Source organism: Bufo bufo, chromosome 9 (assembly GCF_905171765.1).
Source record: "Bufo bufo chromosome 9, aBufBuf1.1, whole genome shotgun sequence".
Lineage (NCBI taxonomy): Eukaryota > Metazoa > Chordata > Amphibia > Anura > Bufonidae > Bufo > Bufo bufo.
The window spans coordinates 210,278,282-210,297,328 of NC_053397.1; the positions used below are offsets into that span (position 1 = coordinate 210,278,282).

The 19,047-nt window shown below is 43.1% G+C and overlaps 1 protein-coding gene across 1 annotated transcript in view; it reads left to right on the forward strand.

Moving 5' to 3' along the window:
* Positions 1–14,829, forward strand: part of ADGRL4 (adhesion G protein-coupled receptor L4) — a 156,428-nt gene extending 141,599 nt beyond the window's left edge. Inside the window, exons 14-16 of the mRNA XM_040407683.1 lie at positions 3,010–3,101; positions 8,632–8,800; positions 13,852–14,829. Coding sequence (XP_040263617.1) covers positions 3,010–3,101; positions 8,632–8,800; positions 13,852–13,914 — 324 coding nt within the window. The 3' untranslated portion in view covers positions 13,915–14,829. The remainder of the gene's footprint in view (positions 1–3,009; positions 3,102–8,631; positions 8,801–13,851) is intronic.
* The last annotated feature ends 4,218 nt before the right edge of the window (positions 14,830–19,047 follow it).

The following is a 19,047-nucleotide window of genomic DNA, read 5'->3' on the forward strand; positions in this document are numbered from 1 at the left end:
TGGGCTGCCTGGCTGTCTGCCGTGACCTTGCAGGATATTGCATTTTTCCCATTCATTTGAACATGCAGGTACTGTAGAAGTAGATGACCCTATGTAAAAATGACATTGCCCAAGTGTTGCAGACCATTCAAACAGCTGATCGTTGGGGTGCCAAAAGTCATGCCCTCAACAATCCGATATAGATGGCCTCTCCTAAGTATAGGTCATCGATATACTGATCCCAAAAAATCTTTTAAAAAATTCAGGTGTGCTGTTTTATGTGTCTTGTCTGGGGAGGGAGAAAGTTTATGACTGAGACTTGAACTTTTAAAAGAACAAAATAAAGTTTGACATGTCGGCCTGTACGTTGGAAAACTCAGCAGGAGGTTGAAAAAGAAAGTATGTCAACAGTCTGATAATCTGATATTTGAAATATTTAGTTGTATCATCTTCCATTGGTGATCGGACATCTCCGAAGATTACACTGTCATCTTCATGTTTCACAAAATCTAATGTACCCTGCAATCATCACAGTTATTTTTAACCCAAATTGTAGCATCAGACAGAAGCCGGCTATTTCACATGAAGTGACACTCGTTGACTAGCAGACCTGGCGCATCTAGAAAAATTGTTCCTGTGGAACAGCGTGAGGTCTGCTAAGTTGTTGCATTTGGCTTAAAAACTCATCGTAAACTTTCCTGACCTACCAGAGGTCTCAACAAAAGTCGTTTCCTCCATAATATTACATAGTTTCGTATCAGTGCTTGACTGTGTTCCAGAATCCAGATCGTCATGATCTGATTTGGCTTCCCATTTACATTGTCAGCATATTTCCTCAGGCTGTTTTTGCGTACAAGGTTTGTTTATAGGTCAAATTACAATATGGACAAACATGATGGGGAAAAAAAATTCTGACATTACAACTAAAAGCATTAACTCAGAATGATGTGGGTTAATTTGAAACAGTTCATGTTTTATAGAAGCTTGGATTTACAGAGGACACAAAAATGTGGGGATTTGTAAAAAAAAAGACAATCCCCTCTCGCTCCAAAATCAATCCATTCTAAATCTGCCATATTGGATTACAAAAACAATATTAGGATGCCAAAGTCCTGTAGGGAATAGTGTTTTTGATATTGTGCAGGCCCTCAAAGCTTTGAGGTAAATGAGGAAATGAAGTGTGGTATGAAAACTTGGAATTTTTTCAACAGTTTGAAAGTGATTATTTTTTTTAAGGCAAAGTCTGTCCTAAACATTCAACTCTTCTTGGCTGAAAGACCTTCCATATAGCAAATAAAAGGGTTAAAAAATTTTGAAAGCCTCCCCAACCCACTCCTCCAATGCAACCCCCACTCCCCCACTAGTCAAGATTGCTCTTTCAGACCAGGCCCAGCAGCCTCTCCATCCATTCTCTACATGAATGTATGATATTTCATGTCACTGTATATACTGTCACTGTATATAATATCAATGTATAATACTGTTTCGGGGACGCTGTCAATAAAATCTTTTAGTCCTCCTCCCCTTATTAGTTTGGGCCCCGTAGCAGCCACTATAGCTACTAGTATTTGAGGTAAAATAAATATGATGGTTAATTCTATAGAGCAGAGAGTAACACTCTACTGTGATAGCTTGTGCACCCAGAACATGCATTTCTTATCCTAGTCATGGTGTCCTAACCAGTGGAAAGACAGCTGCACTGGATCCTGCTGCATTTTTACGTTTATTGACTGGACTTCGGTATTTGTGTATTATATAGTTCTTACAATAAGTAGAAATCCCACTACTGTTTCACCTTCTCCTGTATATTAGTTTGTTTGGGGCATTTACTATACAACTGTCTCACAACTTATCTATTAGTGTGGGTCATCTGACCACTCTGCTACAGCCAGGCTCATTTGGAAGAGGAGTTCCTGATTGATTAGCCTCTCTTTAAATATAGTTGGCTTCAGAAATGGGTTGCCGGTTATAGCATAAGCTCTGTGCGTTAACCAGCAAATACTTGTATCTAGTATCTAGTTCCTTGTTTAGTGTCTCCATGTCTGTGTAGTTTGGTTCTTGGATTTATTTTAATCCAGATCTTGGTTCTGAGTATTATAGTTTTTATAGTTTTTGGGTCCTTTCTATTTCAATCTGTCTGGTTTGATTCCAGTTCAGTGTGTTCTTCTTATCTCTGGATCCTAACCCCTCAAGTTGTTGTGTTATGTCCAGTGTTGACAAGTAGACTTATGGACATCAGTGTGGACTAGTGTGTGGTGTTAGGGCCAGTGTTCAAGGATAGATGCAAGGAATGATTCAGGAAGAGTTAGTTAGGGTTAGTTGTTTGTTCTCTTTAGTTATCTTCATCCTAGAAATTGGTGTCGTTACAACAGTATATCATAAGGATAAACAGTCGTTAAAATTTATTACACAGGACAACATCCAATTGAATGCCAGCTCTGCCCCTGAGGAGCTTTAAAAATTAGAGAGGAGTAAGAGGTCCATGTAAATCCAATTTGTAAAGAATTTGTTTTTTATTTGTTTTGTTAAAAAAAAACATACCAAGTACAAGAAGACTATTAAATGCTCTTACATTTTCGTGGCCTCTGAAATGAAGACCATGATGTTTTGAAAATAAGACACCGAGTTCAGGCTTACTGGATCGTCTCCTGTACACATATCATAAACATTCACAAAGACATTTAAAAAACTCTCATTGAGGTCTCAAAATGGCAACCCCTTTGTGAATGAAAAGCTGTCCAACTCCTGGAACCCCAGAAATCAACTGATAGTGATTAGGAAACTTTTGTCTGGACACACATTTCCACCACTGCCAAGAAAATGTGGTATTACACAGATAGTACCAATGCAATACCAAGTCAGGCGGAGTGTTGATCATATCTGTACGCAAAAGTGTGCAATTCTTTTTCTTAACATACCATATAATTGGAAATAGACCCGTTTTCTCCTATTTTCACAAAAAAAAGTACATATGATGCATACATGTGGAATGATTTATTTTAATGTGTCATTATACTGATATATTTTCAGGTTAACCTGATGGCATTTGGAGTCATAATATACAAAGTTTTCCGTCATACTGCAATGTTGAAGCCAGAAGTTAGTTGTTACGAAAACATAAGGTAAATGATAACGTTTTTGCTTACAGTGCACCTTTCAGGAAAAAAACATTGTAAGGAAAATGTCTGGTTAAAAAATAGTCATGGATAAGTCAAATGGAAGATGTACAACTTCAAATGCAGTACTTCTTCCATAATGGTCTGCCTTTAGTTTTCATAAGACCTTGTTACTTAAGAAATCAGCTTTTTTGAATCCATGGTGCCAGTAGATTGAAGATGTAACGTAAGGCTTTTTCATCCCAGGGGCGAAATCAAGTTTAATGGTTTATTGGGTTTCCTCGAAAGCAAGAGCATACTAAGACTGACCATACACTTTAGATAGCTGTTGGCCAATTTCTCAAAGCTGTTTGACCAACGGCTGTCTTTCCTGCCTCCTCCATACACATAAATGTTTGGCTCTGCCAAGGTGCATATATTCTAAATGGGGGGAGGTGAGAAAGCCGCATCCAGACACCTCTGGCAGCAGCTAACCTTCCCTGAATACAGTCCAATAGCCTGATCCATATTTGCCCTGACCTTTGCCATTGGGGGGGGGGAGTCAGGAGGTCTCCAAACACTAGTTAATCAGCTCTTCAGAGTATTTGGCCTACACTAATTTCAGGTTCATTGCCTGATTGTCACGGCTGAGGATGGGGGAAACCCTCAGCCGTGAGGTGCCAGGTGTTGAAGTAGCTACTCGGCCATGAAGCCACAGGACAGGGAGCAGGTCACCTCCTATAGCGTCCCTACCCTGACCCTAACTCCTAACCTGCATGGGCCGACCTTTAAGGTAGGAGGGCCCATGCGCCGGAACCTCGGAGCCCTGTCTTACCCTCCGCAGATCCCTGAGCTAGGAGCTGGGTAAGGCAACCTACTCCTCCTTGACACGGAGGAGCAGGAGCCTCAATGGCCAAGCTGTTGGGAAAAGGGGAACAGAAACAGCAATACGGAAATGGCAGGTGAACAGACATTCACCAACCTGCCACAGCCCTGCTGACTGGATCCCTAAACAGACAGGGATCCAGAACCGTTATGCTGCACAAACACATATGAAAATCCCAACAGACAAACTTGCTACAACACACACATAAAGACATAGGCAAACATAAAACTATACTATGAACTGTAAACTCAAACTTAAACTTAAACTATGACCACAGTGGTGGCTCTCACTGGCGGATGACAAACACAGGAGGCTGCTATCAGCAAGCATGCTGAAGCAACCTACTGAGCTCTGCAAGAGAGAGGGTCTTTATAGGCCCAAGTGGCCACACCCAAGGATTGGACACACCCAGTGACATCACACACACACTGGGAAGGAAGTTAACCCTTCCAGTAACACAGAAGGGAAAACAAACATACATAAAGGGAAAGTGCACACAATAACTAACAACAAGTGCACACATACACACATCACACAAAACCGCATGCACAACGTAGCAAGCTGCAATGGCACAGCTCCGACTGCTACGCTGCCCATACACACTGTTGCCAGCGGCAACCACAGGTGAGGCAAATACCACAGCCCTCACCTGTGATTGAACACCAAAGAGAACCGCTGACAACCGCATGCGGTTCAGGAGTCACGGTCATAGCCATGGCCGTGACACTCCCACCCCTCAAAGCCCCCCCACCAATAAAAAAAAAAAAAAACGTGAGGGACTCACACAAGGGGATGGGAGAAGGGGACGTCCACTCTCAGACACGGTTCCCAAAATGTCACTGTCAGCTGCATCCTCTCCCAGCACACAACACAGCCAGTCCGACGAGGCCTGCAGCCCGCACCAGTGACACAGGGAGGAGAACCACAGAGAGTGAACGAGGGGACTCTCCACTCACGTCCCCACTCCAGTCGCTGCCAGCAGACACTCCTAACCAGCACGCAGCCGGACCACTTACGGAGTGCTGCCAGCAGACGACCAGAGATGGGAACATGGAGAGGGACGAGGGATCCCCAACACGGACACGGAAGGTAAGGTGGCGGGGAATAAGCCACCAACCGTGCCGTTAACGGAGAACCCCCAGGAACGCTCTCCCTCCGGAGAACGCGCATGCAGACCACAAGGGTATGGCACTGCATGCTGCACCCTCTTTCGAAGGTATGCATACCGCATACCAGACACACACCACGTGTAGTAAAATCAGGGGGACGCCACACGAGGCAACGGTGAAGGGATGGCGGGGAAACGCCACTCACCGCGCCATCAGAGGCGAAACCCCCAGAACGCTCTCCCTCCGAAGAGCGCGCATGTACCCCTTCACAGACGGCGGTACATGCTACACCCTCTTTCGAGGGAATGCATACTCCCACCCCTCAAAGCCCCTCCCAACAACAAAAGGGGAAGGTTGGTGAGGCATAGGAAACAATGGGAGGGGGGAGGGGAAAGACAAACAAAAGGGGACACCAACACGGACAACGGTGAGCGCGGAATGGCGGGGAATGCCACTCACCGCGCCGTAAATGGTGAACGCCCCATAACGCTCTCCCTCCGGAGAACGCGCATGCACCCCATCCGCAGATAGCGGTGCATGCTTTACCCTCTTTCGAGGGAACGCCACGCGGGAAGCCTCTGTGGTCATACTGTCACGGCTGAGGATGGGGGAAACCCTCAGCCGTGAGGTGCCAGGTGTTGAAGTAGCTACTCGGCCATGAAGCCACAGGACAGGGAGCAGGTCACCTCCTATAGCGTCCCTACCCTGACCCTAACCTGCATGGGCCGACCTTTAAGGTAGGAGGGCCCATGCGCCGGAACCTCGGAGCCCTATCTTACCCTCCGCAGATCCCTGAGCTAGGAGCTGGGTAAGGCAACCTACTCCTCCTTGACACGGAGGAGCAGGAGCCTCAATGGCCAAGCTGTTGGGAAAAGGGGAACAGAAACAGCAATACGGAAATGGCAGGTGAACAGACATTCACCAACCTGCCACAGCCCTGCTGACTGGATCCCTAAACAGACAGGGATCCAGAACCGTTATGCTGCACAAACACATATGAAAATCCCAACAGACAAACTTGCTACAACACACACATAAAGACATAGGCAAACATAAAACTATACTATGAACTGTAAACTCAAACTTAAACTTAAACTATGACCACAGTGGTGGCTCTCACTGGCGGATGACAAACACAGGAGGCTGCTATCAGCAAGCATGCTGAAGCAACCTACTGAGCTCTGCAAGAGAGAGGGTCTTTATAGGCCCAAGTAGCCACACCCAAGGATTGGACACACCCAGTGACATCACACACACACTGGGAAGGAAGTTAACCCTTCCAGTAACACAGAAGGGAAAACAAACATACATAAAGGGAAAGTGCACACAATAACTAACAACAAGTGCACACATACACACATCACACAAAACCGCATGCACAACGTAGCAAGCTGCAATGGCACAGCTCCGACTGCTACGCTGCCCATACACACTGTTGCCAGCGGCAACCACAGGTGAGGCAAATACCACAGCCCTCACCTGTGATTGAACACCAAAGAGAACCGCTGACAACCGCATGCGGTTCAGGAGTCACGGTCATAGCCATGGCCGTGACACTGATTTATTCTAAAGCCTATAGTTTTGGTCCCAGGGTGAGTCCTAATAGACTTGAGTTGGCACTTCCCACCTTTAGGTGTTGTAAAAATGCCCATGCCTTTCTTAGAAATCACAATGGTAGAAAACAAGGAAATGGTCTGACCCAAGAGCCTCCAGTGCCCTTAGCTGGAGGGAAACAAGTGTAGTGCCCTTAGCTGGGTTTCTATGCATTATCAGACTGAGGTTTCGTGAGCCACCAGAATATATGATTCTGAGGGCCCATCCTCCATCTATACAGAACATATGGGCAACTTCTAACTGCATGCTAAACTATAATTGTACCATAAGACATAGACCCTTATGGCACCCCCCCACCCCCACACATGTCCCTCTTTTGTAGTTACTTGTAACCTAAATTGCTTTGGTCCTTGAATGTCCCTCTTATTTAGCGATGAGCGGCATAGGCAATATTCGTTTTCGCAACATTTCATGAATTTTTTGCATAATATTTGCAATAAATTCACGAATTCTAGAATTCGTGATCTCCAGTCATCATTTTCGCGATTGCGCAAATCAGCACTAATGATGCGCATATTTTTTGAGCAATACGTTCAACTTCACATTTTATCAGGTCTGAGTAGATATTACTGATTGGTGCACTAAGTATTGTTGTGACATCCCAGCACTATGTCTGTAGCATGTATGTATGGACAGCAGAGAAACAGTAATTCCTATCACACTACCTAACACCCTGCACTGGAACCTATCATCTACACTATATCACTATCTAACCTACACCGACTATCTCCCACTATCTGTATTTTATATATATGAGCTAACTAACTATCTAATGTAATTGGATAAGGAATAGGATCCAGATGAAAACACAGAGCACAGCAATGACACTGCTCTCTCTCTCTCAGAACTGCAAAAAAACTGCAGAAAATGGCTGCTGGGGAGTTTCTTATATAGTAAGGGGTAGGCAGCTTTCCTATTGGTTGCTAGGGATGTTGCTAAGCTCTGACAAAGATATTGCAGTCTTCTCATTGGCCCACAAGCAAGAAGGGAGGTTACTGATGAAAAAAAAAATTAGAATATTTGCGATTACTAATATATAGCACTATATTCTACATTTTCGTGAATTCTCGAAGTGCCGATATTCGCGATATAAGTACATGATTGGAATATTCACGATCAACACTACTCTTATTGACCAGCAAATAGATTTACATAAAATTTACTACACTGCCTCAGAAGTAATATCCCTCTTTTACCATTCAAAAAGTTGGGAAGTCATTGTCTCCAAAATCAATTCAAAATGGCCGTCTTCTTCTAAACCTTTTAGGCCTATTATCCACTCAGAGCCTGGTCCCATCAGAGGTTCATTTAAGACTCTTGTGTTCCAGTCTGACCATCGGGCTATGATGGCATTTCTATAACAAAGGGTGGGCTTTGTTTCCACCTTGTGGGGCCCCCTAATGGTTGAGATTGCTTTAATCTACTGGCATAGCTTTTAAAATTGGTCATGTTGAATATTCTTTGCACTGACACATTTTCTCTTCTTTCCGCCTCAGTTTTCAGAACCTCTTTCAGTGGAATAAATAAAATGTAAAAGTAAAGTATGCTAAAAGTTATCACACAGATTTGTATTATTAAACCATCTCGGGACAATTGATACTTGCATTCCCAGATAATTACATTTTTATTCTATATATAAAAATTCATAACCTGGCAGACAATAACAAAAGCAGTTTTTTCTATGCTCGGCGATGCTTCACGTGATTATTATAGACACATTTTTACTTCTGGGAATTGCTTGCAGTAGATTTTGAATGAAGTCATATGGCAGTGCCAGTCACCAGGGTATGCCATATACACAGAAGACATTTGCTAGAAGCTTGGAGGATGGTGATGTAGCATCAGAGTGTGCATTGTATCAGCCATATAATTACCATATTGTATGTCGTTATATCTTTGGCTTTAGGGTTGATTACATCCTGTAGTAACAAATACCTTTCTTATGCAGGTCGTGTGCAAGGGGGGCTCTGGCCCTTCTGTTCCTTCTTGGTGCCACATGGATGTTTGGTGTCCTTCATGTTGTAAATGGGTCGATGGTCACTGCCTATCTCTTCACAATCTCCAATGCCTTCCAGGGAATGTTCATCTTCATCTTCCTCTGTGTTTTGTCTAAAAAGGTTAGTGGAAAAAAAGTATGATAATAATTTACTGAAGAAGATGACACGAGGGATAAGTTATACGTTGGGCACACTGTCCCTGATCGCCACATTCCTGCTGTGCAAGGTGGGCATGGATGCCAAGCTATTCCTCATGCCGTCTGCCATCCTGGCTTTTATGTGCCTAGGGCTCTGAGTGGTTGGACCAGAGTCATTGACCCCAATGGATCAGCTGCCAATTATGCTGGGACTATCCCAGGAGGTAGTGGTCTGATTGCTCCCCTGCAGCAAAGTCCAGATCCCTGTACAAAGGTTAAAGACTGAATGCCGGGGAGAGCAGGAATAATTTACTAATCTGAAAAACTCCTAAATTAGGCGTATTTCAGGTGCATCTGCGACTTTTCCCTGCTCACGCCAGGTCTAAAATTGTGGGCGGGGAAGGGGACGGACATAGAAAATGGTCTAAATGTAAGACAGCTTGGAAGCTGTCTTACATTTAGAACTGGCCATAATAAAGTTATGGTTGTCAGAATATGGCATTTTTGGTATCGTCACAATCGTATTGAGACGCAGAATAAGGATGTAATGTCATTTTTAGCGCACAGTGACAGCCGTGATGTCAAAACTCCCAAAACCTTGGCAGAATTGTGAGGTTTTTTTCCCCCCTGATTTCCAAGACAATGCATGGTAAATTAAATGGCAGCATTAAAAAGGCATGTTGTCCCACAAAAAATAATGGAAAAATAAAAAAGTTATGGCTTTTGGAATGTGGGATGGAAATATCAAAAATGTAAAAATGCGTTGTCCAGGAACAGAAAAACATGTTTGTGTGTTTTTGAAACACAACATCGGTCCATGGGTTGTGTCTGATATTCCAGTTCAACTCCTTTTAAGTGAATGGAGCTAAGCTGCAATACCAGACACAACCAGTGGACATGTGTGGCACTGGTTTTGGAAGAAAGTAGCCATGATTTAAAAGGCTGAACAACCCATTTAATTTTCCTGTGCCCTTCCTCCTCACATCATCAGGCGCGTGCTGTTTTTTTTTACATCCGGTATCTGCTGCCTGCTGACAGGGGGACAGTGGGGTATGGACAGAATTATGATAATATACAATTAAATTAAATAATAAATGAATAATATAATTAAATAAAACATTAGGGCATTTAGAGTTGAATCTCTCCATGCAATAAAATAAAATGTTACCTAATGTATAAGCGCAGAGTTACCTTCAGAGGAACGTTCCATGTAAATATGATTTGTAATATAGCATTACGATGAGCAAACATTGCTTATGTTACTTGTTTGTTTGTCTGTTTGTTTTGGCCCCATGTTATAGCTGCATATCAATTACTGTAGGAGAGATCATTCATATGCAAAGTAGTTTTCTAGGCACTCGGAATACTTCCATACATTACAAATGACTCTGTAATTCCGGCAGGCTGGGGAGCAGGAGCATTTAAGCATTTCGACTTTATGTATCTCTCGGTAAAGGGGCCCATTAACTAGAAAACAAAAACATTCTTATGGGTATGGAAATCAGAGGCTTATGAAGATCTAAGGTAGACATAATATCTCTGTACAATGTTCTCAATAAAACCCCAATGCCAACACAGAGCGGGGACGGCACTGCGCAGTAATGCGAATACGGAAACGACCAGTAAACAAGAAGTATAAGCCATGTAATGATAAGGTAATAACAGCTATAAGTACAGGGGATAGAGTCTATGGAACTAAGTGAGATACAAGATATCGAAAGAGAAAATACCTGACTATTCAGCTCTCTAATATTTCCACATATATTTCGTCTTCAGACTTCATGGCCTCATGCACAAGACATAATGTATATTGCTGTGACATCACTGTGTTCATTATCCCTTTACTTTGACATCACTGTGTGCATTATCCCTTTACTTTGGCATCACTGTGTGCATTATCTCTTTACTTGGATATCACTGTGTGCATTATCTCTTTACTTGGATATCACTGTGTGCATTATCTATACTTTGACATCACTGTGTGCATTATCCCTTTACTTTGACATCACTGTGTGCATTATCCCTTTACTTTGACATCACTGTGTGCATTATCCCTTTACTTTGACATCACTGTGTGCATTATCTCTTTACTTTGACATCACTGTGTGCATTATCTCTACTTTGACATCACTGTGTGCATTATCTCTTTACTTTGACATCACTGTGTGCATTATCCCGTTACTTTGACATCACTGTGTGCATTATCTCTACTTTGACATCACTGTGTGCATTATCCCTTTACTTTGACATCACTGTGTGCATTATCCCTTTACTTTGACATCACTGTGTGCATTATCTCTTTACTTTGACATAACTGTGTGCATTATCTCTACTTTGACATCACTGTGTGCATAATCTCTTTACTTGGATATCACTGTGTGCCTTATCACATCACTGTGTGTATTATTTCTTTACTTAGACATTACTGCAACATCAGTGTGCATTTTCTCTACTGTGACATCACTGTGTGCACTACCCTTTTACTGTCATTTCTTGCTTCAACTACTGTGACATCACTGTGCATATTGTTTCCCTTCTGTGACATTTCTGTGCAAATTATTTCTGTGCTGTACCTTCATTAACTTAATAATTCCTGTACTGTAATATCAAAGTGCACATCACCCACCGGCTGTCACCCCCACTATGCATTATCCTTGTACTGTTACATCCCTCTGTGCATTATTTATGAGCATTAAGGGGGTTGCCGGGTTCAAAACTGAACCTGGACATATCCCCTTTTACACCCAGGCAGCCCCTCAGATATGAGTTTTGTGCATTTCATGCTCTGATGCTCTCCCTTGCCCTGCACTACATCGCGCAGGGCTGTTTGTTTATATGTTTTACACTGCTAGGCGAAGGCTTCCGCCTAGCAGCTTTCCCGGTGATGTCACCGGCACTAATGGGTGGGTTTTAGCGCTGCCCAATAGTTCTGGTGACGTCACCGGGCTCACTGCTAGGCAGAAGCCTCCACCTAGCAGACACTCATTGCGTCACCGGATCTGCTGAAAATGCCCTTGCCCTACACGATACAGCACAGGGCAAGTTAGAGCACTGGAGCATGAAATGCTCTGATGCTTCTACCAGAATTGCTGCCTGGGTGAAAAAGAGGACAACCCCTTTAATGAAAGAAACATGCATAAAGAGGAGAGAACAATAATGTGACATCACTGTACACCGTATTCTGCTACTATGGTATCACAGTACACATTATACCTGTACTTTGTAAATTTGATAGGTATCTCTGCATTGTATCATCACTTTGCATTATTCTGCTACTATGACATCACTAAGTGCATTATCTCTGTACTGTGACATCACTGTGGGCATTATCCCTGTACTGTGACATCACTGTGTTTATTATCCCTGTACTGTGACATCACTGTGTTTATTATCCCTGTACTGTGATGTCACCGTACAGAGATAATAAACACAGTGATGTCACAGTACAGGGATAATAAACACAGTGATGTCACCGTACAGAGATAATAAAGACAGTGATGTCACAGTACAGGGATAATAAACACAGTGATGTCACCGTACAGAGATAATAAAGACAGTGATGTCACAGTACAGGGATAATAAACACAGTGATGTCACCGTACAGAGATAATAAAGACAGTGATGTCACAGTACAGGGATAATAAAGACAGTGATGTCACAGTATAGGGATAATAAACACAGTGATGTCACAGTATAGGGATAATAAACACAGTGATGTCACAGTACAGGATAATAAACACAGTGATGTCACAGTACAGGGATAATAAACACAGTGATGTCACCGTACAGGGATAATAAACACAGTGATGTCACCGTACAGGGATAATAAACACAGTGATATCACTGTGTTTATTATCCCTGTACTGTGACATCACTGTGTTTATTATCCTGTACTGTGATATCACTGTGTTTATTATCCCTGTACGGTGACATCACTGTGTTTATTATCCCTGTACGGTGACATCACTGTGTTTATTATCCCTGTACTGTGACATCACTGTGTTTATTATCCTGTACTGTGACATCACTGTGTTTATTATCCCTATACTGTGACATCACTGTGTTTATTATCCCTATACTGTGACATCACTGTGTTTATTATCCCTGTACGGTGACATCACTGTGTTTATTATCCCTGCACAGTGACATCATAGTGTTTATTATCCCTGTACTGTGACATCACTGTGTTTATTATCCCTGTACAGTGACATCACTGTGTTTATTATCTCTGTACTGTGACATCACTGTTTATTATCCCTGTACAGTGACATCACTGTGTTTATTATTCCTGTACTGTGACATCACAGTGTTTATTATCTCTGTATTGTGACATCACTGTGTTTATCCCTGTACTGTGACATCACTGTGTTTATTATCCCTGTACTGTGACATCACTGTGTTTATTATCCGTGTGCTGTGACATCACTGTGTTTATTATCCCTGTACGGTGACATCACTGTGTTTATTATCCCTGTACTGTGACATCACTGTGTTTATTATCTCTGTACTGTGACATCACTGTGTTTATTATCCGTGTGCTGTGACATCACTGTGTTTATTATCCCTGTACGGTGACATCACTGTGTTTATTATCCCTGTACTGTGACATCACTGTGTTTATTATCTCTGTACTGTGACATCACTGTGTTTATTATCTCTGTACTGTGACATCACTGTGTTTATTATCCGTGTGCTGTGACATCACTGTGTTTATTATCCCTGTACGGTGACATCACTGTGTGCATTATTCATGTGCATTAGGGAAAGACACATGGCGTAAAGTAAAGGTCATAATAATCCTAGGTTTTTATGTTCCCATCAAGCTGAAGGTGGTCACGGAGGAGTGGAGCCCTATTGTAAGTTTTGCTGTGAGGTCCATGATTACTTCTTATGCCCCACATACTGTACCTATACAATGGATATATAATGCACAATGCTGTATTTCTTTTTTACCTATGGTGTAGTGTCTCGCTTTGGATAATTTCCCAGCGTGCAGCCCTCTGTTACAAATTAAATGTTGACTTTCCTTTGCAGATACAAGAAGAATATTACAGATTATTCAAAAACGTGCCGTGTTGCTTCATGTGTCTGAGATAAACAGATGGAGCGGCAGTGGTTTACAGTAAATACTGGTGCCAGCTCAGTAAAGAGATCTCCTACACGATGGAACGAGACATCATCCACTAACATGACGGCTGTGATTGTCTCATCTTCCGAAGGCCACAGGATGCATATTTCTTTACTACGCGCTACAATCTGCTCTGTATTCCATTTTCTATGCTTGCTCTAGTACGAGGAATAAAGTATAGTATTATAGTATACAAGACACAATAGTACCCCAACTCCAAACATCACCGTGCGAGCCGTAGAAACCAATCAGATGGGAGGCGGGTTAGAAAATGATTATTGGCTGCTGAAGATCAAAGACGTAACCTGAATCTCCTTGGCCCCAGTGCAAACTCCGTAATGGGGCCCACCAGTTCATTTTGAATACTGGTCTCATGTGTATCAGAAGGCTTTAGACCCCTCAGGCTCCAGGGCCTGAGGTACCCGTTCCCTGGTCATTATTGTGTACAGTATATTTTATGTTATTTAATAAGCTTTCAGTGTCCTTTGTTCCTTTATAGACACGTAACATGAATAGACAGCAATGAGCAGCGGGTTTGACCTTTGGTTTTACAACGTGCAATATGTTAGGAAATACGTTATATAGCGGGGCAATATATCTGTACAATGTGTTTACTGAACAGCCGGTCGGAGTTTGGAAAACATGAGACAACCTAGCAACTGGATACATTGTAGCTGCCAACGCATCTGAATAAAAAAGCGGAATAGTATAGGCCATGGCCTATGATTAAACGTATCCTCCTGTAGAGGTAGTCCGCGATGTAGAGGGAGGAGGCATATTTGGGTTCCCTGGAGGTGGGGTGGCTGCCTCACCCACCGCCCCTCCCATTTGGGTTGCTACCGTTCCCTAGTAAATGCTAGAGGTGAGGATTCGGACGGATGGACATGCTACTGCCTTCTTCCATGTTGCATTCTATGTATGTTCATGATGTATCCAATAACTAAAATTATCTGTACATGTTCTTTATGTGTAAAAATGTCAAAACCCATACTTCAGCCTTGTCTACAATTTTTTTTTACAAAAGAAATCATAAAGAATATAATTATCACAATTTTATTTTAATTATTTGCAGTAGTTTTTCCTACAGATGACTGGTACTGACAGCTGAAAAACAACAAATCTGCATAAAATACAGGACTCCAAATACTAATGATATTTACGACATCATGGAAATGACTGTTTTCCTCTCTTGGAATCTCAATGAGGTGGTCTTACGTCTGACAGATGTGAAGGAAGCATTAGCGACAGGCAACCTTGAGAGATGCAACAATAATCTATGTTAATTCGATCACATCAATGGTAGAGATCAAAAGGCTAGTTTTATGTCAGAAAACTGGTATTTAGAGGTGTCATACCCTTTCATCATCACGCCCGGTGTTTAGCATTGGTATCGGCCAAATATCACTCTATATAGAATATATCCTTCTGTCCATTCTTTTAATTTATACCTCCTTGGTTTGGATTTCAGTTCATATTTTACGCCGCACTTCAACTTTCTCGGTAGGAGCTCGCCCTGCAACTTTGTCTCTTCCTAACAGAAGTTAAAGGGCATCTGTCAGCAGTTTTGTACCTATGACACCGGCTGACCTGTTACATGTGCGCTTGGCAGCTGAAGGCATCTGTGTTGGTCCCATGTTCATATGTGTCCGCATTGCTGAGATTTTTTTTTAGTTTTAATATATGCAAATGAGCCTCTAGGAGCAACGGGGGCGTTGCCATTACACCTAGAGGCTCTGCTCTCTCTGCAATTGCTACGTCCTCTGCACCTAATTTAAATAATGCATTAAAAAACACACAGTTATAAGGAAATGTTCACACCATTAGGGTAGATTTATCAAAAGTTATGTAAAGGAAAACTGGCTAAAGGCTACTTTCACACTGGCGTTTCTTGGTCCGCCTGTGAGATCCGTTTCAGGGCTCTCACAAGCGGCCCCAAAACGGATGAGTTCAGCCCCAATGCATTCTGAATGGATAAGGATCCGTTCAGAATGCATCAGTTTGGCTGCGTTTGGTCTCCGTTGCGTTTTTTAGACGGTCACTAAAACGCAGCTTGCAGCGTTTTGGTGTCTGCCTGACGATGCAGAGCCAAACGGATCCGTCCTGACTTTCAATGTAAGTCAGGACGGATCCGTTTTGACTTAGACTTTTTTTGCATTATTCATTAAAAAAAAGTCTAAGTCAAAACGGATCCTTCCTGACTTACATTGAAAGTCAATGGGGGACGGATCCGTTTTCAATTGCACCATATTGTGTCAGTGAAAAACGGATCCGTCCCCATTGACTTACATTGTAAGTCAGGAGAGATCCGTTTGGCTCCGCTTGCATTATCAGTGCGGATCCGTCTGTGCAGATACAAGATGGATCCGCACAAAACGCGAGTGTGAAAGTAGCCTAAGTTGCCGATAGCAACCAATCAGATTAAACTTTTCAGCTTTCAAAAAGAGCTCTTAAAAATGAAAGGTGGTATCTCTCCTCCCATTGAGTTTTTTTCTCCAGTTTCAATGCAGCATCATAGGAGTAATGAAAAACACAGCCTTGAGAAATCTATGGATCTCATTTTTCAAAAACAGGCCTTGTTGCCCATAGCCGCTAACCACAGTGCCACCCCGGTCCACAGGTTGCGTTTGGTATTGCGGCTCGGCTCCATTCACCTTATTGCAGCTGAGTTGCAATTCCAAACACCACCCTCCGGACAGGGGTGGCGCTGATTGCTTGGGGGGGGGGGATGCCACTGTGTTTTTCTAAGAAATGAAATGAGATTTAAAAAAAAATAATCTAGACCTGATAATAATGCCGTTTGTTTCCTTCGATTAACGGACATAAATGACTAATAGACAAGTCTGGTGTTTTTTCTACATTATGAGCTTTTAGATCACACATATTAAAGGATTTGCTAAGGCTTTTGTTTATTTTCCCCGGAACGTGTGAGTGGAATTATTAAGCGACGTACGACTGGGAACAAAGCTTGTTGTTTTGCTGTTTGTATCCAGTGTCTTTAGCAGTGGTGAGAAATTCTATTTAATGCATTGTCACTAGGCCGTTCTGCTGCCTTTCTTCTGGATATTTTAGTGATAATTAGGATTTTAGAACATGCGTGTAGACATAACACTTGTAGATAAATATAAACCGGAGCAGTCGTCTTGTAGCGCCGGGTCTGAAGCTGCCATGGAGAAGGAGACTTATGATTATTACTCTAAGAGGTAATTTTCTGATTCAGGTAATGCGATTTTTTTTTCCTTTGGCATCTATTTATGTAAATGTCTTGGAGTGCCTGAAATGTAAAGACGCTGGAGTCCGTTACATTCAGGTCTAATAGATATTTAGTGAGTGACACTATAAAAAAGACATAGCGCAAACGTATTCTGCAGCACTGTACGGAGATGGTCGCCATTCACTTCAGTTCCTGTATCCAGTAGGGCTCACAATCAGTGATGGCCAGTTCGCCGGGCTCGCCAGCGAACACATGCGGGCTACCCTCTTTAGTAAGGTAGACTCACCCGTCCGGCGATGCACAGGTAAGCCCTTACCTGTGCCTGTGCCGGGAGCCGGTCTGAAATCAAATGCAGTCACCGGCAGCAGGCAGTTCCGAGAACAGCCCGATGAAGGCCCCCGGCGACTGTTCTCGGAACTGCCTGCTCCCGGTGACTGCATTTGATTTCAGACCGGCTCCCGGCACAGGCACAGGTAAGGCCTCATGCACACGACCGTTGTTTTATTCCGTGTCCGTTGTTCCGTTCTTCGTGATTTTCTGCGGACCCATTGACTTTCAATGGGTCCGTTGAAAACTCAGCTAATGCACCGTTTGTCATCCGCGTCCGTGATCCGTGGTTCCAGTCCGTCAAAAAAATATAACCTGTCCTATTTTTTTCATGGAAAACGGTTCGCGGACCCATTCAAGTCAATGGGACCGTGAAAAAATGCGTCCGTTTTTTTCCTATCATTTGGATGGCAAACTTGACTTAGACTTTTTTTTACTTTCCTTCATGTCTGGTGATCCTCCAAAAATAAAGGATGACACACGGAAAAAAAAACGGAAACGGATCACGGAACAACGGAACCCCATTTTGCGGGAACGCAACACAACAACGGTCGTGTGCATGAGGCCTAAGGGCTTACCTGTGCATCGCCGGACGGGTGATTCTACCTTACTAAAGATGGCAGCCCGCATGTGTTCGCTGGCGAACACTGGGAACTGACCGTCACTGCTCACAATCTAATTTCCCTTTCTCAATACATTTCACTAGAAGTCACTAGCCTAGCAGTATGTTTTTGGAGCAAAAACCTGGTGGAAACCCAAGAAAACATAGAAAGGACACATGCTGAAAATTCACTGTGCCACACAGTGCCCAGTACTCCTTATGGGGGCCATAAAGTTCTACGCCCCCGAGATCAGGGGCGCACCTTTAATGAGGCGGCTGCCTCGGGCCGCACTATCTAGAGGAAATGGGGGGGGGGGGGCGTTCATCTAAAAAAACTATAGCGACAGCACAGTATTCAATGCGCTAGTGAAAGACTTGCCTCACCATCAGGACAAGGCACGCACTCAGGTACTGCTGTGATGATGGGGGAGGGGGTGGTGAGTGGCTAGCCATTTAAATTTTCGCCTCAGGCAGCAGTAAGGCTAGGTGCACCCCTGACCAATATGTGCTGAGAAGTATGTAGAAAGTGTCTATATGTAAAGTATAAATGCATGTAGACAGTGCATATCTACAGTATGTATCTATGTGTTCCTCCAGGCAGGCACAGTTGCCATTCCAAATACCTTGTTGCTGCAACTGCTGCTTTCCGGTGTCCTGGACTTGCTGGCCCTCGTCTATCCTCTAGCAATGGGCCTGACTGCCAGAGTTCTGTGTTTCTATCTTCTGCCGCAGGCCATGGCCTGCTTCTGCCTTCTGCCTCACTGAAGGATATCGCTCAAAGGGCCAGGTTGCACCCTCAATTTCTTCAGCTAATGGCTAGTAACCCTGTGGTACTTAAGAAACCTTCCCCTAAGGATGGGTGCTTGAGCAATAGGTATATTAGCTTGGTGGATCCTGCAAAGATGCATTTTTTCTGTTCATCTGTTCGTGTACTGACTACTGCCTGATTCCTGGATTCTGAAC